General features: G+C 43.8%; 1 protein-coding gene and 1 pseudogene across 2 annotated transcripts in view; one reads left to right on the top strand and one right to left on the bottom strand.

Annotated features, from left to right (window-relative positions):
* Positions 1 to 18,186, bottom strand: part of TENT4B (terminal nucleotidyltransferase 4B) — a 68,802-nt gene extending 50,616 nt beyond the window's left edge. For both annotated transcript variants that reach the window (XM_032424577.1, XM_032424579.1), the window contains exon 1: positions 17,508 to 18,186. In XM_032424577.1, coding sequence (XP_032280468.1) covers positions 17,508 to 18,142 — 635 coding nt within the window. In that variant the 5' untranslated portion in view covers positions 18,143 to 18,186. The remainder of the gene's footprint in view (positions 1 to 17,507) is intronic.
* Positions 5,705 to 6,280, top strand: LOC116644761 (annotated as a pseudogene).
* Positions 18,187 to 21,135: the final 2,949 nt, after the last annotated feature.

The raw sequence follows: 21,135 nt of genomic DNA, 5'->3' as shown, positions 1-21,135 counted from the left end.
CAAAAATCCTACAGCTAACATCAAACTTAACAAGGAGAAATTAGACATTTTACCACTAAGATTGGGAACAAGGCAAGATGTCCATTCTCACCCTCTTATTCAGCATCACAGAAGCCTTAGCAGATGCAACAATACAAGAAAAAAAAGTGTACAGACTGGGAAGGAAGAAATAAAACTGCTTTTTTTGGTGATGACATGATTATCTACGTAGAGAATCCCAAAGAAACAACAAAAAAATTCCTGGAATTAATAAGCCATTAAGGTTGCAGGATACAAAGTTAATAAACAAAAGTCAATTGCTTTGTTATATACCAGCAATAAACAACAGGAATCTGAAATTTAAAATGCAATACCATTTACATTAGCATCAAAAAAAAAAAAAGAAGAAATACTTAGATATATAATCTAACAACATATGTATAAGATCTCTACGAAGGAAACCACAAAACTCGAATGAAAGAAATCAAAGAAGATCTAAAGAAATGGAAGGCAATCTCAGGTACATGGATAAGAAGACTCAAAATTGTCAAGATGTCATTGTCATTTCTCCCCAACTATATATACAGATTCAATGGAATCCCAATCAAAATTCCAGCAAGATTATTTTGTGCATTATCAACAAACCGATTCTAAAATTTATATGGGAAGTTATAAAAAAAAAAAGACCCAGAATAACCAATACAACATAGAAGGAGAACAAAGTTGGAGGACTGACACTACCTGACTTCAAGACTTACTAAAAACTAAAGTAATAAAAAAACAAAAACAAAAAAAACACTAAAGTAATCAAGACAGCGTGGTACTGGCAAAAGAATACACAAAGAGATCACAGAACAGGACAGAGAGCCCAGAATGAGACCTACACAAAATACAGTCTACTGATCTTTAACAAAGGAGCAAAGGCAATCCGATGGGGAAAAGACAGTCTTTAGCAAGTGCCAGAAGAACTGGACATTCACATGCAAAAAAATCAATCTAGACACTGATATTCCAATGGATCACAGACCTAAATGCAAAACGAAACTATAAAATTCCTAGAAGATAACTCAAAAGAGAAAATCTAGGTGACCTTATGTTTGGCAATGACTTCTCAGACACAATACCAAAAGCACAGTCCAGGAAAGAAAGTATCGCTAAATTGAATTTCACTAAAAGTAAAAACTTCTGCTTTGAAAAAGACACTGTCAAAAGAATGAAAAAGCAAGCCACAGACTGGGAGAAAATTTTTACAAAACATGTATTTGATTAAAGGACTGGTATCCAAAATATACAAAGAGCTCTTAAAATTCAACAGTAAGAAAATAACCCAATTAAAAACCAAGCAAAACACCTGAGCAAACACCTCACCAAAGAATATACAGAGGCAAATCAGCATATGAAAAGATACTCAACATCAATGTCATTAGGGAACTGCAAATTAAAATGAGATACTACTACACACCTCCCAGACTAGCCAAAATCCAGAACACTGACAATACCAAATGCTGGCAAACATGTGCAACGGCAGAAACTCATTCACTGTTGGCGGGAACGTAAAACAGTACAGTCACTTTGTAATACAGTTTGGCAGTTTCTTAAAAAACTAAACATACTCTTCCCATTCGATCCAGCAATGTTCCTTCTTGGTATTTACCCAAATGAGCTGAAAACTCATGTACACACAAAAACCTGCATACAGATGTTTTATTCCTAACTGCCAAAACTTGGAACAACCAAGCTGTCTTTCAATAGGTAATTGGATAGTGTTAACCACCATACAATGAAGTATTATTCAGCAATAAAAAAATAAAAAGTTAAAAAAAAAAGAGCTATCAAGCCAGGAAAAGATATGGCGGAAGCCTAAATTTGTATCAGTGAAAGTAGACACATACTGCACGATTACATGACATTCTGGAAAACGTAAAACTAAGAAGACAGTAAAAAGATCAGTGATTGGGGCGCCTGGGTGGCTCAGTCGTTAAGCGTCTGCCTTCGGCTCAGGTCCTGATCCCAGGGTCCTGGGATCGAGTCCCACATTGGGCTCCCTGCTCCGCGGGAAGCCTGCTTCTCCCTCTCCCACTCCCCCTGCTTGTGTCCCTTCTTCACTCTGTCTCTCTTTGTCAAATAAATAAATAAAATCTTAAAAAAAAAAAAAAAAGTGATTGCCAGGGCCTCAGGCAGAGGGAAGGATGGATAGGGGAAGCACAGAAGACTTTTAGGGCAGTGAAACTGTTCTGTACGATGCTATGATGATAAAAACATGTCATTAAACATTTGCCAAAACCTACGAGATGTAAAAAACAAAGTCTGAACCCCAACGTAAACTATGGACTTTAACTGTAATGCATCGATACCTGGCTCATCAATCCTAACAAATGCAAGATGTTAATTATAGGAGAAATGGGATGGGAGTAGGGGAGTGAGGGAGTATATGAGGACTCTGCACTTTCTGCTCAATTATTCTGGAAATACAAAACTGCTCAAAAAAAAAAATTCTACTAATACACACACACACACACACAAGTGTGCACGCACGCACGCACACACACGCACTGTGGTGGAGGAAAGATAGAAGAACAGCCACCTGAGAACAGAAGAGTCCTTGACTGTCTCTATGCTGCCCGGCCTCAGAGAAGCCCTTCCCTACTACTGACTTTCCCAGAAGGGGCGACCACCTACTCCTAAGGAAGCTGAAGCCAAACTATGACCTGGAGGCATCACCTTGGAGCCCTCTTTTTACCGGAGGCCAAACCCTTTTCTTTACACAGCTGCCACCGTGCTTGCTCTGTGGTTTTTATATGTAAATAGTGGCTTTTAAAATAAATATTTGATTGGGGGGGAAAAAAAAATCACTCGATTTAGTACCGGAAGGAATCCTTTCTATAATGCCGTATAGATCACATCAGCCTGAGGGCGGGAACGATTCGCACCAAGGTTAAAGGACGTTAGAACAAGAGGAAGAGATATAATCCAAGTTTAATTTCAAGGACAAATAAATGTGTTACTCCTGGTTGTTGCGTCAAGGCCGTGAGAACGCTGTCTCCCAAGCGGAGGCTCACAGGCCACTAGATGCACCACGGTCTTCTTGAGCTAACACAAGCGGAAAGCAGAGCGCAGGGATGGCCGCAAACGAAGGCCTCCCCGGGCAGTCCCAGCCACCCACCAAAGGCCCAGCGTAGCGCACGACAGGCGGAAGCAACTGCCTCTTCCACGCATCCTGCGCCAGTCAGCCCAAAGCCCACCTCCACTTTCTGATGCAGCCCACCGTGCTTCCTTCTGCTCATTCAAAGAGCCAGTCAGAAGTTATATCCCCCTTCCCACTCTTACCCCATGTGCCCCGTGAGAACTGCGCCCTTAGGATAACCGAAGAGCTGAGGAGGAAATGTTTCTCCCGTCACGAGTGTTGCAGCTGACAACTGATAGAGGTTCAAGAGAATAAGACTATTACAAGTTTACAACCCTAGTGATGAACTAGTAAATATAGGCAATGATCACTGATGGCTACTAATATCACAAAAAGAAAGACACTCGGACATTATGTGTCTTCTGGGAAAAGTACAGATCACCATCTATGAGGTATTCTTTTTTTTTTTTTTTTTTAAGATTTTATTTATTTATTTGAGAGAGAGAGAGCACAGAGGGAGAAGAAGCAGACTTCCTGATGAGCAGGGAGCCCGACTCGGGGCTCGATCCCAGGACCCCGGGATCATGACCTAAGCTGAAGGCAGACACTTAACTGACTGAGCCATCCAGGCACCCTTCTATGATGTATTCTTGGGGAAAAAAAACAAAACCCATAATCAAGCCTCTAGTTCTAATTACAAACTTATAGAAAATACAGGGGGACAAAGGAACATATTAAATTGATACCAAGGGAATGCAATCAGCAAAACTCAGCAGAAAAGCCTACAGGAAAAACAACTCAATTTCTTCAACAAATAAATTTATGAGGGGAAAACAGATGGCAGACAAAGCTGCAGATTAAAAGATTTAAAGGGCATTTCAACCAATGGCAATGCAAAACCTCATACGGATTCTGATTTTAGCAAACCATTAAAAAATAATTATGGCATATCTGGGGAAATACGAACATTGGATATTTGATGCAACTAAGGAATTAATGTTGATTTGTTTAGGTGTAACTACAGTATTGTGATTATGGTTTCTTTTTAAGTCCTTATCTAAAGACATATACAGAAACATTTATACAAAATGATGTGACATCTGTAATTTGCTTCAAAATAATGGGGGGAAGGAATGAATATAAGGTGCGCTGGTGAGATAAGTTTGGCCAGGATTGATCACTGTTGAAGCTGCATGATGAGTACATGGAGGTTCATTATCCTATTCTCTCCACTTCCATATTGTTTGTAATTTTCCACAATAAATAGGTTTTACAAAATTAACTGGAATAATTTCAGACCTCCTTTAGTTGAGGTCTACCGTCACAGCAGATCCTGTCTGTTCACTATCCACCTTAAATATGCTAAATACTATATATCCAACTTGTCCCTTTAGAGCTTATCATTTGAAACCAGTACAATCAGTTTTTCTTTTCTAACCCTCCACAACCTAACCGATCTTTCAAAACATTAGCAAAAATCTCCACCCAAAATTTGCCCTTACCTCATTAGTCAAAAGCAACCTCTCCACCTTATGCACTATCCAACCAGACCATAATTTTCCAGGAGGCAAGGAACATGTTTTACTGTCATCACTTCCCACAAAAAGTCTAGCACAGTAGTTTGCACATAACAGTTGATTACCCAACCAAAATATGTGTGGATCAGTTCTGGCCTGTGCAGGGATGAGTGGCAAAACCAACAAGTAATATAATATCAAAAGCAGAGGACACATTTACAAATTCTATTGGTCATGAAGAATGGATGAACACATTGTGATAGATCCAGACAATGGAATACTACTGACATTAAAAAGTAACACCAATATTACACGCAACAATATGGATGAATCTCCAAAACATCATGGTAAGAGAAAGAAATCAGGTACAAAAGACTACAGAGTATATATCATTTCATTTATATGAAACCCTAGAAAAGGCAAGTGGTCGCTTAAAGCAAGAGAAGAGGTAAGGGGATTGACTATAAGGGCACGACGGTACTTTCTGAGTGATGGAAATGCTCTGTATCTCTTCCTAGATCTTGACTGCTACAGTTACACAACTGCATATATTTACCCAGTCACCAAACTGTACAATTAAAATGGGTGACTACTATAATTATAAATTATACCCTAATAAAACCATTTAAATATCATAAAATTAGAATTAAAAATTATAAATACTTGTGGGTTTTGTTTTGTTTTTTTAAGACTTTATTTATTTGTCAAAGAGAGGGGGAGAGAGAGAGAGAGAGAGAGAGAGATACACAAGTGGGGGAGCGGCAGGCAGCAGGAGAAGCAGGCTCTCTGTCAAGCAAGGAGCCTGACGTGGGACTTGATCCCAGCACCCTGGGATCATGACCTGGGCCGAAGGCAGACGCTTAACCCACTGAGTCAGCTAGGCATCCCCGTGGGGTTTTTTAAAATTTTACTTATTTGAGAGAGAGCGTGAGCACGAGCAGGGGGAAGGGGCAGAGGGAGAGGGAGAAACAGGCTCCTCAATGAGCAGGGAGCCCAATGCAGGGCTCAATCCCAGGACCCTGGGATCATGACCTGAGCCAAAGGCAGACACTTAATCAACAGAGCCACCCAGGCGCCCCAAAATTATAAATATTTGTAATAGGACAGACCAAGAGCCTCTTACAAATTAATAAGACAGACAGCAAAAGAAAGCTAGGCAATGCTCTTTCTGCCATCTTTCCGTGCCACCATAATGGTGAGCATGAATATCCTGGCAGATGCTCTCAAGAGCATGAACAACGCTGAAAAGAGAGGCAAACGCCAGGTTCTTATTAGACCATGCTCCAAAGTCATCTTCCGGTTTCTGTGATGATGAAGCATGTTTACATTGGCGAATTTTAAATCACTGATGGTCACAGAGCTGGGAAAATTGTTGTGAACCTCACAGGCAGGTTAAACAAGTGTGGAGTGATCAGCCCCAGATTTGATGTACAACTCAAAGATCTAGAAAAATGGCAGAATAATCTGCTCCCCTCCTACCAGTTTGGTTTCATTGTACTGACAACCTCAGCTGGTATCATGGACACGAAGAAGCAAGACGAAAACACAGAGGAGGGAAAATCCTGGGATTCTTTTTCTAGGGATGTAATACATAACGCACAAATAAAATGCCTCAGTGGACCAAAAAAAGGCAAGAAAAGAAAAAAAAAAAGCTAGGCAAAGGAAATAAGCAATTCAAAAAAAAAAAAAAAGCCAATTAATGTGAAAGTATGTGCAAATTATATCAGTAGTATACTATTTTTCACCTATAAAACCAGCAAAAAATTCTTTTGTATCGGTTTTAAATATAATATTTAGCATTGGTGAGGGTTTAGGGGAAACTGGGATTCTTGCACACTGCTGATGTAAGGGTAAACTGGCCCAATCTTTCCATAGGTAAGAGTGGCAAAAGCCTTACAAGATACAAATACCCTCTAGTCTAAAACTTTACGTGCCAAGACGATTCTTGGAGAAAGAACAGTCTTTAACAAATGGTGCTGAGACAACTGGATATCCACAGGCAAAAGAATGAAGCTAGACCTCTACCTTACACCATATACAGAAATGAACTCAAAATGGATCAAAGACCTGGGGCACCTGGGTGGCTCAGTCGGTTAAGCATCCAACTCTTGATCTTAGCTCAGGTCTTGACCTCAGGGACATGATTTCAAGCCCCGCGTTAAAAAAAAAAAAAAAAAAGGATCTAAAACCCAAATGTAGGCTCAATCAGTAGGTAACTCTTCATCTCAGGGTCATGAATTTGAGCCCCATGTTAGGTGGAGAAATTACTTAAAAAAATTAAAATAAAATACCTAAATGTAAGAGCTAAAACTGTAAGACTCTTAGAAGGAACATGGCTTAATTTTCATGATCTTGAATTAGGCAGTGGTTTCTTGGATATGACATCTAAAGCACAAGCAACAGAAAAAAATAATGCACATATTGGAATTTATAAAACAGAAAAAAAAAACCCTTTATACTTCAAAGAACACTATAAAGAAAGTAAAAAGACAATCCACAGAAAGGAAGAAGTACCTGCAAATCATCTATCTAAAAAGAGTCTAGTATCTAGAACATATAAAGAACTCTTCAACTCAACAAAAAGACAACCCAATTAAAAAATGGCCTATAAGCACATGCAAAGATGTTCATCATTAGTTTCTGGGAAATGCAAATCAAAACTCCAAGGAGATACTACTTCACACCCAAAAGGATGGCTATAATCAAAAAGATAATGAAAAAAGTTGACAAAAATATGGAGAGGGCGCCTGGGTGGCTCAGTCGTTAAGAATCTGCCTTCGGCTCAGGTCATGATCCCAGGGTCCTGGGATCGAGTCCCACATCGGGCTCCCTGCTCTGCGGCAAGCCTGCTTCTCCCTCTCCCACTCCCCCTGCTTGTGTTCCTGCTCTCGCTATGTCTCTCTCTGTCAAATAAATAAATAAAATCTTTAAAAAAAAAAAAAATATGGAGAAACTAGAAACGTCATACACTGCTGGTGGGAATGGAAAATGTTACAGCTGCTTTATACGATCCAGCAATTACACTCCTAGGTATTTACCCAAGAGAAATAGAAACATATGTCCACATACAAACTTGTACATGAATGTTCATAGCAGCATTATTATTTATAATAGCCAAAAAGTGGAAACCACCCAACTGTCCATCAACTGGTAAGTGGATAAGCAAAAAGCCACATATTATATGATTCCATTCTTATGAAATATTCAGAATAGTAAATCCATAGAGAGAGAAGGTCTGTATGAGTTTGCCAGGGGCTGAAGGTGAAGGGCAGAGTGGGGAGTGACAATGGGTAAGGGGTTTCTTTCTAGAGTGATGAAAATGTTCTGGAATTAGGGGCCCCTGGGAGGCTCAGTCTGTTAAGCGTCTGCCTTCGGCTCAGGTTGTGATCTCAGGGTCCTGGGATCGAGCCCCGCGTCGGGCTCCCTGCTTGGTGGGGAGTCTGCTTCTCCCTCTCCCGCCCCCTCCACTTGTGTTCCCTCTCTCGCTGTCAAATAAATAAATAAAACCTTTTTTAAAAAATTAAATAAATAATTAATTAATTTAAAAAAAAGAAAATATTCTGGAATTAGGTGGTGGTGACAGTTACACACTCCTGTAATATTCTAAAACCCCTGAACTGTATACTTTAAAAGGGTGAATATGATGGCATGTGAATTACATCTCAGTAACAGTAAGTAGAAAAATAAAAAAAATAATCCTGTCTGGAGCAAAGGCTCCTCTAAAAACATGTTTTTTATAAAAAACAAAAAATTAGAAACAAATTCCAACTGGGGATTACTGAAATAAATGAAGGTGCATTAAATCAACGGAATACCATGCCCACACACAGCAGGTACAAAGAGTCCTACTAAAGGTAATGAGGTATTAAAAATTGCCTTAGAGGGGCAACTGGGTGGCTCAGTCAACTGAGCGTCCAACTCTCGATTTCAGCCTCAGGGTTCTGAGATCAAGCTCCACACCCAGCTTCAGATTCTCTCTCTCCCTCTCCCTCTGCCCCTACCCCCAGCTCACATGCTTGCATGTGCATGTGCTATCGGAAATAAATAAATACATAAATAGATAAATAAATACTGCCTTAGAAATATATTTTATATAAAAGATATTTGTTCTATTAATTTTTTTCAGTCAAAAAAGTATGCCCATGGGGTGCCTGGGTGGCTCAGTCACTTAAGCATCTGACTCTTGATTTCTGCTCGGGTCATGATCTCTGGGCTGTGGGATCAAGCCCCTTGTCCAGCTGCATGCTCAGCGCAGAGTCCACCTGAGATTCTCTCTCTCTTTCTGTCCCCACTCCCACCCTGCTCGCGCGTGCGCTCTCTCTCAAATAAATAAATAAATAAAATCTTAAAAAAAAAAAAAAGCATGCCCACAATATTCTAATGCCCCTCCTCCAAAGAAGAAAACAATCATAGGATAAAACCAGTTCTAACTTCTGGCCTCCAGATTTTTTTTTTAATTCTTTACATTGGAAAAATTTTTTTTAAGTATACTCACAGTAGGAATCCATATTGATAAAAAGAAAAAAGGAAATATATGTATATATACACTGAAAGTTTAAAAATATTTACACCAAATGCTAACAGTAGTTATATCCTGGAAGTAGTATAATGGGGGCTATTTTTTTTACTTCTTTGGTTTAGCTGTTTTTTTCAGTTTCTTGACAATCGGTATTAATTAGTAGTATTTAAACAATCTGTTGATTTTAAAAACAAGTATTCTAAAGGACAGTGGTATTAACACTTCATACCCAGAAAGAAAGGTTGAATAACTAACTTCAAGGAATAAAGACATCAAAATTCCAAACTTCATCAGACTCCTAACACTTCATTAAGTCCGAATTATTGGAAGTTAACTTTTAAACCTCTACAACCACGATCCTAATGGATTCTTACTCCTGCTGCGGCAGAAATTTATAACACTTGATGTGTGGCAGAAATTTATAATACTTGATGATACTGAAAGTTACATTATTTTGACAAAAATCAAAACAGTAAGGGAAACATGAAGGACCAGATCCCAGTTCTCAGCCAGAAACTGGTTCTGATGAAACATGGTGTACTCGAGGATAAGTGTGAAGATGAAGCATTTACTCTGCACAGTCTGAAGGCATTGTTCCAATATAAAAATACAGTAAAAAAAAAAAAAAGGGGGGGGGTCACCTGGGTGGCACAGTCAGTTAGGCATCTTGACTCTTCGTCTTGGCTCAGGTTGTTATCTTAGGGTCGTGAGATCGAGCCCTGTGTTAGGCTCCGTGCCTGGCGGGGAGTCTGCTTGAGATTCTCTCTCCTCCTCCTTCTGCCCTTCCCCCCCCCATACACACATTCTCGTGCTTGCTCTGTCTTTCAAATACAATCTTTTTTTAAAAAAATACTGTAACTTCACCACCAACAACACAAACCACCACTAATGAGTGTTTACTCCCCAAAAGATAGCCAAGCCGACAGAAAATAAAGCTTACTCATAACATACAAAAGGACAGGACTCTAAATTTTGAAATCAACTCTGCAGTTGTCTTTTTACATGTTTTTAAAAAGTGAAAATAAACCTCTACTTCATACTAGTTTCTAAGAAAAAGGAACATGTAAAGGAAACACTGCAAAGTACTTCAGAGACAAAGGAAAAGAGTTAAAATGGGTTTTACCTAGAAATTTTTAATTAAGGACATTCTCAATACTGCCAAGAAGTTTTTAAAATAAAAACAGAGTTGGGGCACCTGTGTGGCTGTTGGTTAAGCCTCCGACTCTTGGTTTCGGCTCAGATTGTGATCTCAGGGTCGTGAGATTGAATCCCATGCTGGAGTCTGCAAGTTCAGCACCAAGTCTGCTTGAGATTCTTTATCCTTCGTCCTCTGCCCCTTCCCCACTCCCACTCTCTCTCTCTTTCTAATAACTAAATAAAATCTTAAAAAAGAATAAAATTAAAATTAAAGTTAAAATTAGGTGAGGCTATTAATGAGGTTAATATGATAAAAGCACAATGAACCATCACTACCTATATTAGAACAACTAAAATAAAAAACAGTGATAATACTAAATGCTGGTGAGCATGCAGAGAAATGGGATTTCATACATCGCTGATAGGAATGTAATATGATACAACCACTCTAAAAGAGAGTTTAGCAGTTTCTTTTAAAGCTAAATATGTACTTGGGGCGCCTGGGTGGCTCGGTCGGTTGAGCCTCTGACTTCTGATTTCAGCTCAGGTCATGATCTCGGGGCTGTTGGATCAGGCTCCACGCTTGGCAGGCAGTCTGCTTGGGATTCTCTCTCCCTCTCCCTTTGCCCCTTGCCCAGCTCTCTCTCTCTGTCTAAAATAAATAAATGAAATAAATATGTACTTATGATATGACCCAGCACCTTTAGGCATTTACCCCCCAAAATTAAACCTTATGTTCCCATAAATATGTGTATGCGAAAGTTTATAGCTACTTTATTTGTAATAGCCAAAAACTGGAAACTCTTCTGGTATGTCCTTCAACAGGTGAATCATTAAACAAACTACGGTACATCCACACTTTGGAATACTACTCAACATTAAAAAGGAATGAACTATTAATACATGAAACAATCTGGATAGATCTCAAAGGAATTATGGTAAGAGGAAAAAAGCCAAAGTAACATACTGTGTGATTCCATTTATCTAACATTCTCAAAATAACAAAATTACAGAGATGGAGAACAGCGTAGTGGTTGCTCAGGGTTAGAGACGACGGTGCGTGTGCATGAAAATAAAGGGTTAGCATGAGGGAGCTCTGAGGTGCTGCTATAGTTCTGTATCTTGATTGTGGTGGTGTCACACAAACCTACACATGATAAAACTGCACAGAACTACACACACACACACACACGCATTAAAGAACCCATGTAAAACTGGTGAAATCTAAATCAGGCTATGAACTGTAACAATGTCAGTTTCCTGGGTTTGGTATTAAACTATATTATATAAGATGTTACCACTGCATGAAACTAGGTGAAGGGAACATGGAATCTCTCTGTACTGTTTTTTGCAATTTTCTGTGAATCTGTATTTCAAAAGAAAAAGAAAAAAAATTAGATGGGGCTATGCATGAGAAGGCTAATATAACAAATAGAAAAAATTTAACATAGCATTTGGAACATGGTAAAAAGGCTACCACGAACACTTTGACTTTACTGAGCACTTTTAATAAATCAACTAATTTGAAAACACAGGTTTCTGCAGACTATTCAAACTATTTCAGCAGAGAGCATGGCTGGAGGTAGAATTCTTGAGTTTAGTTACCAGATACTACATGAAATCTCTTATGCACATGGCAAGATTTTTTTCAGACTTGAAACTGTTCAAGTGACTAAGGAACCATTGCACAACATAAATGTCTCCACGTTGTTTCTTCCTAAAATCTTCAACTTCAATCTCCATATGGTCCAAGGCCCTTAATACACAAAAGTCTCTTATATCATCAAATAAAACTTGTAAGATGAAAATAAATGTATCACCTCCTGTTTGGATCCAAATTAATGTAAAGTCTAGCTCAAGGCCATCCTCAATTTCAATATTCCCTTGGGAAAAAAAAATAATTCCACGTCATGTTAAAAATGGTAAAATGAATTGCAAGCTTTTACGGTATTCTGCAGCAGCTGAGTCCCTAGCAAATATTCTGAAGGATAGAAAGAACATTCTACTGGCAGTCTTCTGAATTCCTCAAGCAGGCTCTGAGCTGTCCAGTCAGCTCTGTAGGCAAGAGCAAAGATAGGAGTCTCAGACCAGCTGCTGGGAACTGGACCCTAAAACTTCAAATAAGCATCCTCTTTGGCCTAGAGCCCCCCTTCGGCATTACTCCACACCTATGTGTGTGTAAGTGATTAATACACAGAGTCTCTAGTGCCGTGGGTGTGATCCGGAAATAGTTTCCTCCACTAAATATTACTCCAATGGATTCAACAGAAGGGAGAATAGAAAGCTGAGTGAAATTATACAACAGCTTGCTTTTCTATCTTCCATAGAAAAGTGGCTGAAATTTTTCTCAGCTTTAGCAGGTATAAGAATATCTAACTACAACCATCTGACCAGTGCCCATATCAGCAGGGGAGCCCCTGGATTTTCTTCCCATGGACTCTTCTGGACTCCTAACACTAGGATGTACTGGTAGGGGTTTCATGGAAGAAGCTGTGCTATAAGGCCATCTATCACACCAAGACCAGCACTGTGATAACACCCCCCCCCCACCCCCTGCCTTGGTTCCTTCTAGTATCCCTTTCCTATCCTTCCTTTACCGCAATATCCTAAACCTTCTGTGTGAATCCAGGATAGACTACAAAAAGCTCTATTCACTCCCTGGTTCCTCTTGCCTTTCAACAGCTAAAAACTTAATGGGGTTTGAAAAAGACTCCACACCCTGACGTACCAATGATTCAGAGAGTGACAGTGCTTGGGTCACAGATTTTAGACAGAAGACGAGTTGTGACATGGAAGTACCTTAGTTGAACACAGTATACTAGATTTGGGGAAATCCACAAATATGAATTACACTGTTAGTGTAGAATCTACCCTGCAGGAAACCTAAGGTCTTCTTGAAATCACCTTTCGGTACTCAAATGCAGTAAACTTCAAGGACCTGAGGGTTTTATTCACTGAAGAATTACTGTGGGCTACACTTGCAAATGCACAGAAATGAATACTTAGAGCAAGCACTTGGAACAAGACCTCTCAATTCTTTCGTACTCAACGCCATGTTAATCTGCCTGATCGCTTACTTTGAAGCCCAGCATTAACAGCAATCCTATTGATCACAGCGCACAGAAATTCGCAGAAAGAGGCCATAATGCCGGTGCTGAAGAATAGTGTCAGCATCTTGGATTTATCGTGATCTAGAGTACCGCGTACGTCAGGAAGGACACTGCCCCACTGCAGCAAAGCTGACTACGCCTTGGTCCCCAAATTTCAACTCACTGCTAGACACCTCCACCTAACCATCACCTATGTCTTACTCCAAATCCACAATGCCACCCCTAATTTGCAATAATAATAACAGCAATGTTTCCCCACTCTGGTTCAAAGCTACTGTGCGATTATTTAACCCAGGAAGGCAGTCAGGATCCTCTCCACCCTCGCCCCGTGGCAGCGCTCACCCTCATTCGTTCTTTACCGTTCCCCTCCCCAGTGGCCCTGCTCAAGAAACTATTCCTTAAACTCAAGTTTCCCAGCAGGGTCTTCTCGATGTCCCACAGTCAAATTCATGCTCCAAAACATTATTCTGAACAAGTCATCCAAGCCGTGAAAAAAAAAAAAATCTACAGATCTGGCAATGCAGCCAACACAAATCTATTCTGATTAGCTTGGACAAGCTCCAAGCATCTTCCACAAGAAGTTTCTAGACACAGGGGGCTCAAGACCAAGGACTCTGAATCTCCATAAGGTAACTGTGTTCACTACTTTTTTGACATCGCTTCTTTCTCTATGGTAATCAACAATTAAATCTTTGAAAAGGGTTTATGGCTCATTTTCATGGACAACCAGAAGGAGCAGGTGGACTGCTTCCTACACCACAGCCAGCCTTGGAGGAGAATGAATTCCAAGAAATAGAATAGTGAAAGCAACTTTAAAAAGAAAAAAAGGAACACGAGCAAACTCCCTGAGTCTGTGGGTACATGGAGAAGGCTGAAGTGGTGAGCGGATTTTTAATTTTTTTTTTAAGATTTTATTTTTAAGTAATCTCTCTGCCCAAAATGAGGCTCAAACTCGCAACCCTGAGATCAAGAGTCATATGCTCCACTGACTCAACCAGCCAGGCACCCCTAGTTGGATTTAATTTTGAGAGAGAATATGAAGCCTTCAGGATGAAATCCAAACATCTTACTCTACATTTAAGAAATTTCCAGGCACCTGGGTGGCTCAGTCAGTTAAGCATCCAACTCTTGATTTTGGCTCAGGTCACAATCTCAGGGTCATGAGATAGAGCCTTGCGTTGGGCTCCGTCCTCAGCAGAGTCTGCTTGAGATTCTCTCTCTCCCCCTCTCCCTTTGCCCCTCCCCCCTGCTCGTGCACGCTCTCTCTTTCAAGTAAATAAATAAATAAATCTAAAAAAAAAAAAAAAAAAGAAAGAAAGGAAAGAAAGAATGAAATTTCCATCTTAGAGGCCCCTGGGTAGCTCAACTGGTTAGGTAACCAACTCTTGATTTCACCTCAGGTCATGATCTCAGGGTCCTGGGATTAAGCCCTGCATGGGGCCCCACATTCAGCATGGAGTCTGCTGGAGATTCTCTCTCTCCCTCTGCCCCTCCCCCCTGCTCGTGCACGCTCTCTCTAAATAAATAAAATCTTAAAATAAAAAAAGAAATTTCCATCCTAACTAGTGACCTAGTGGGTTAGTGAAAACATATACATAAAAGGAAAAATAAACATAAGCAGGCTATAGCAAGAACATGAAACAAGTAATTCAAGAGTTCAAAGGAGGAACCACAAAAATGAAGCACCTGGATGACAGAGAAGTCAGGATTTTGAACTGTATCTTGGAGTGTTCAGGGAGTACGTAAACCAGTTTGGCTAAGGCAGAGAACACAGAGACCAAAGAAGATGAGAGAGAGTGTATGTATACAGCCGGCCCACAGTTCCAGTCCATTGTTCATATGCCTTTTACTCCTCTATCTGGACTTAAGTCGGTTCAGAGGCCAGGAACCACTACAGTTTGTTGACCTATTAGCTAAACGTCAGTCCCCAGAACTCAGAATGTTAGTAACAGTTTTACTAAATTTAATCTCAGAACAGCGTAACATTGAGGTGCACTGTGAATTCAGATTTTTAAATACCTGTACTAAAAATAGCAAAACTTTTGTAAAAGTCAAGACGCAGGGATCCACAAATCAAAACAAGAATTTTTAAACCCAGACACTTACAAAAACAGTTAGGAACTGCTTAATAACATAGACATCCTCTAAAGGAAAAGGCAGAAGAATTGAAAGTCTCATGAAGTGATAAACAGTTTTAAAAACAGGTTTACAATCAGTTTTTAAACACTAAAACCTCCGGGAAATGGAAATTCCTCTCCTTAATCCCTTTGAGGGCAATATATCTGAGTCAGGAATAAGAACATCCTGCCTCTGCCTAAGTTCAAATGTGAACCTTTTACAATATCCCTAACATTAAATAGCAAATAGAGGAGAAGACAATTTCCAATCCGTCAAAAAGAAAAGCAGCCACTGTTCTGGATTTGTCACCTATCTCTGCCAGACACATAAGCAGAAGCTTCAGTAAAACGAAACTAGGGAACCTCAAGGTTTGAGTTGACAGTGATTACTTAACTGGAGCTTATTTCTGTGAAATGAAACTACCAGAACCTTTAAATATCAATTTGCTTGTCGCTAAACCACAGGTTTATGCTTCATCTTGGAAATGCTAAAAGGATGGAACCCATGAGCCTTTTATTAAAACGTGATGACCATGGAGAGCGCCCTTGAAGCTTAGCAACAGAGGACTCAACCCTAAAAGGTTCCCCTCTGAAAAAGTGAGGACGGGTTTGACATGTAACCCAGCACCAGTCCTAAAACGCTTGACTGCACTTTCCATAAAAGGTGGGAGTTGTAATAGTAGCACAGAGCAGACACCAGCCCACTAGAAGCAGATGGAACCCACCAACTCATTTTACCCAGACCTCCGAAAAGGTACACAGAACTGTCTGTGCTTGCCAAAGCAGGGCAGATCTGAATGGGTGAATCTACGAAAACGCTTCACAAAGGATTACTAATGGTATTGCATTTGCCTACTGTAGCCCCCAATGTAAAACAGGATCTGGAAAATGAAAACCAATTTAAAAGCTCGTTCTCCATACTCAAGCTAAACACACACACGGCCCAGATTTTTATTTTACAAAATAAAAAATGACTCAGTAACCTATTCCAGGACAGGGGCTCTTCTAGAAGGGATATCTAGCTAGAAACATTCCCTGCTTATGTACATAGTTCATCAGGGGTCAGGTAAGATTCCATTTTGTAACAGCTGAACTTTAAACAGAAAGTCATTAATGGTGCAACATTCACTCATTAACATGAAGCTACCCCCTAGAATGAAAAGCATTGGCTGTATCTGCCAGGATGACAACTTTACAGTGAGAAGCTGAAGCCAAGGATCCTGAACTCCTAGAAAGTTCTATTGGCCTCAGAAGAGCTCACCATCTCCACCGGCCTACACTTAGCTGTCACCCTATTTCTCAATCCCCACAGAAAAAGACATCGCTAATACCGGAAATTTATTTTAAATAAAAAATTAAAAGATGGGCAAAAGGGTCAACAGCAGGCAAAACATTACAGGGCTGACATGATTCCTGTTTGGGATTGGGGGAGGGGGAGGAGCTTTCTGGATGTTTCTATTCTTGGCAAGGAAAGCACCTCCAGGTCCTGTACCATCAAAAGGCAGTAACACAGGAATGTTCTCAGGGAATCAATGATCTGCCTGTGCTAATAGACTTCATCTCTGGGTGTGCTGATGGGGAGCAAGATGGGGAGGGCTGGAGGGGGGGGAGACTGGGGAAGGTGTGTTTGACTAGGGGGGGATGGGAGGAAAGACTAGATGGATAAGGGGGCCGGGAAAGGTGTGGACTGTTAAGGGGGAGAGTGCGGATGACTAAGGGAGGTGAGGGGAGGATGTGGATGGCTAAGGGGATGTCCAGAAAAGGCCTGGAAGGCTGAAGCGGAGGGGGAAAAGGTGTGGACCGCTAAGAAGGAGTGGGGGAAGGTGCGGATGGCGGAGGGATGGAGGGATGGAGGGATGGCCATCAGACCCTGGAGAAGCGGCAACGAAGGCAGGCCGAGGGGGGTGGCCTCGCCCAGGCTCCCCCCAATCCACCTTCTGTGGGCGTGTGCCCGGCTGCGCGTGTGCAAAGGCCAGGCCACCAGGCCGCAGGGCCACCACTCACCCCACGACTCCCTGGTTGTAGTTCCTCCGCTTCCACGGGGTCCCGCTGTACACGCCCCCGCTGCCGTCGGCCCGGCTGCCCCCCGCGGCCCGCCCTCCGCTGGGCTGCAGCAGGCTGTAGTTGAGTCCGTAGGTGCTGGCCTTATTGTCGCGCTTCCTCTTGTTGCTGCTGCCCGAGGCCGGGTCCGCGGGCTCCGCGGCGGGGACGGCGGCGGAGGAGTGTGGGGACGAGGACGCGGAGGGGGACGGGGACGCCGAGGGGCCCGCGACAGCCCGGCGGGCCCAGGCCGCCGGCTGGTGGTGGTTGTTGTTGTTGTTGGTCGTCTCCAGGGGCAGGAAGTCCCGCTGCTCCGCGGACTGCGCGTGGCCGCCCAGCAGGCGCTCCCCGGAGCGGTACATGCCGGCCGGGGCCGGGGCCGGGGCCGGGGCCGCGCCGCCGGGGCTGCCGGTGCTGCTGCCGCTCCCGCCGGTGGCCGTGCTGCTGCCGCCGCCGCCGCCGCTCGCGCCGCCGCTGCTGTGACAGTGGTGGTTGAAGTAGAGGTTCCTCAGCCCCTGGGTCGTCTCCCAGATCTGCATCCACAGACTGTTGGACGGTCCGAGCTGCTCTGGCTGGAACCAGGCGATCCTCGGATCCATCAAACGGCGGCGGCCGCTGCCCCCGCCCCTCCCGGCCGCCCGCAGGGCCGCCGCCGCCGCCGCGCCTCAGGCGCACGCCCGGCCTCGGCGGCTGCTGCTGCTGCTGCTGCTGCTGCTGCTGCTGCTACTGCTGCTCGGGGCCCGCCGCGGGCGGCGCGGTCGCGCAGGGAGCCCGGCCGGCGCCGGCGGCGTCGCTCCCGCCCTCGGGGGCTCCGCGGGCCCTCCCCCCCTCCCTCCGCCCCTCCGCCGAGCCCCTGTCACTGGGGTCCCCGTGCAAATGGCGGCGGCGGCGGCGGCTCCGGAGTAGGGCGAGCGGCAGCAGCGGCGGCGGCGGCAGCGGCGGCGGCGGCGGCGGCGGCGGCGGGGACAGCGGCGGCGGCGGCGGCGGCGGGACGCGCCTGCTCCGTAGCGTTCTCGCTCCTCCGGCCCCGGGGCGGGGCCTCCGCCGGCTCCGCCCCTCTAGCTCCGCCCCCGCCGCGCCCCCGCCCTCCCGCACTCGCCCCGCCCCCGCCGCGCCGCGCCTCCCGGTCAGCCCCGGCGGCTGCGCCGTGCGTCACAGAGGCCGCGGTGCGGCGCGGCGGGGGCCGCAACCGCCGGACCCAACCGTCCCCGCGCCACTTGAAGAAGGGGCCGCATGTACCTGGGCGTCTAGGCGCCCGTGATGCGCGCGCCGCCCCCGGTGTGGGTTCCCGGTCCCTGAAACCGGGCGAGGCCGGACAGACGCCGGCCGGCTCCGCAGCGAATGGATGGTCGGAGGCGCCGCCCCCACATCGTACCCTCCCCCACTCAGCGGCCTCGGGGACCCCCTCCGCTCTCGCGACCCCTCCCGAGATCTCCGCTCCAAGCCCGCCTCGGGGGAGGGAGGGGGAGAAAACGTAACCCACCCCCGAGCATGTGCTCTGGATCCTGGATGGACGCGGGCTATGCGGGCACCCCCGCCGCCCCCCGCACCCACGGTGCTGCGTCCCGCGGGGCGTTTGGCGCCCCAAGCCCTGGCGGATCATCCCCCACCGCAGCCCAGACTGGGGAAACCTGCGCGCGTCCGCGTGGCTGGACGCGCTTCTTCGGTCAGCGTGTAAGCCATGGGCTCAGAACCACCTTCACACACCCTAAACCCGCTTTACACACACGCGCGCGCGCGCGCCGGCACAGAAACGCGCACAGATGCACAGACACGGAGGCAGGCACACACGCTGCTCGGCGTGCAAAGAATCCTCACTTGCCTTCAGGTGCACCAGCAGCCAAGGAAAGCTCTCCTCGGTGCAGAATTAACTTTAAGAAAACCCAAAACCTTTTAAGCCTAAAATGAGGACCATATCGTTGGCATCAGTAGAGATTTTCCACAAAGTGGTTATTTGCATGTCTTCCCAATCCCTGCGGTAAAAACGACAAGGAAAAGGGAATTTTAAGTATTTAAAATCATTAAGGAGGAAAAATAAGTGAGCACGTTTCCTCTGTGCCCTCTGAGGTTGGTCCAAAGTCCAGAATGAGTCCCTGATACCCGCTTTTGGCCTTCTATTTTGGGAGCTCAATATCCTGGAAAGTTTGGGGTTTTTTGGCAAAGATGAAAAAATACTGGTCAAATAACGAAGCATTGCTCTACCGTTTTTCTTGCTGAGAGAATAACATGGCTATAAATAGGGAAGCACACCCCAAAAAACCCTAAATAGAATTTTGGTTCATCCTATTGGTTGTTGATTTACTACAAGTCAATATTAAGAGTATTCTCAGAATGAAATTAGCTCTATACTGAGAGTTACAAAGCCAGAAAAACGAGTAGTGGTATTTTAAAGGATATTCACACTGACAAATTATACAAAAATAAAGCATTGTATAGAAACAGGTTTATTTTGGGGTGCCCCACTCTTGATCTCAGGGTTTTGAGTCCCAGTCCCAGGTTAAGTGTAGAGATTACCTAAAAATAAAAAATCTTAAAAAAAAAAAAAAAAAGAAACAGGTTTATTTTGATGACTTCAAATTTGTTTTTTGGGTTTTTTTTAAAGATTTTTCATTTATTTGACAGAAAGAGCACAAGCAGAGGGAACAGGAGAGGGAGCAGCAGTATCCCTGCTGAGCTTGATCCCAGGACCCTGGCATCATGACCTGAGCGGAAGGCAGAGGCTTAACCAACTGAGCCATCCAGGCACTCCATCAAATTTATTTTAAAAATCAAACAGAGGTGGGTGCCTGGGTGGCTCAGTTGGTTAAGCCTCTGCCTTCTGCTCAGGTCATGGTCCCAGGGTTCTGCCCCCATCGGGCTCCCTGCTCAGTGGAGATCCTGCTTCTCCCTCTCCCACTCCCCCGGCTTGTGCACTCTCTCTCGCTCTCTCTTTGTCAAATAAGTAAATAAATATTTTTTAAAAAACATCAAACAAGAGGGGCGCCTGGTGGCTCAGCTGGTTAAGCATCCAACACTTGATCTCTGCTCAGGTCTTGATCTCAGGGGCTTAAGTTCAACCCTGCATTGGGCTGCATGCTGGGTGCGGAGCCTACTTAAAAAAAAAAAAAAGGGGGCGCCTGGGTGGCTCAGTCGGTTAAGCGGCTGCCTTCGGCTCAGGTCATGATCCCAGAGTCCTGGGATCGAGCCCTTCATTGGGCTCCCTGCTCGGCGGGAAGCCTGCTTCTCCCTCTCCCACTCCCCCTGCTTGTGTTCCCTCTCTCGCTGTGTCTCTGTCAAATAAATAAATAAAATCTTAAAAAAAAAAAAAATCTAAGAAAATTGGAAAGCTGGGAAAAAAGTAAACATTATCAAGGTCCCATCATCTAGAAATCCCTTTGAAGACTTTGTTAAGACATTTCCAAAAATCTGTCCCTGCACATGTTATGTGTCAAGATAGACTTTTTTATTTTTACTTATTTATTTTAAACGTTATTCAGTCTTTAAAAACATTTTTTCAGATGTCCAAGAACACATTAAATGCCACTGATATGTAAGCCAAAAAAAAACTATTCAAAGTTAGTAATAGTTCATACCAGAAATTAGCATTTGTTAT

This window comes from Phoca vitulina, unplaced genomic scaffold (assembly GCF_004348235.1).
Source record: "Phoca vitulina isolate PV1807 unplaced genomic scaffold, GSC_HSeal_1.0 scaffold30, whole genome shotgun sequence".
Lineage (NCBI taxonomy): Eukaryota > Metazoa > Chordata > Mammalia > Carnivora > Phocidae > Phoca > Phoca vitulina.
The sequence above is the reverse complement of the archived record's forward strand: the minus strand, read 5'-3'. Positions and strand labels throughout refer to the sequence as shown.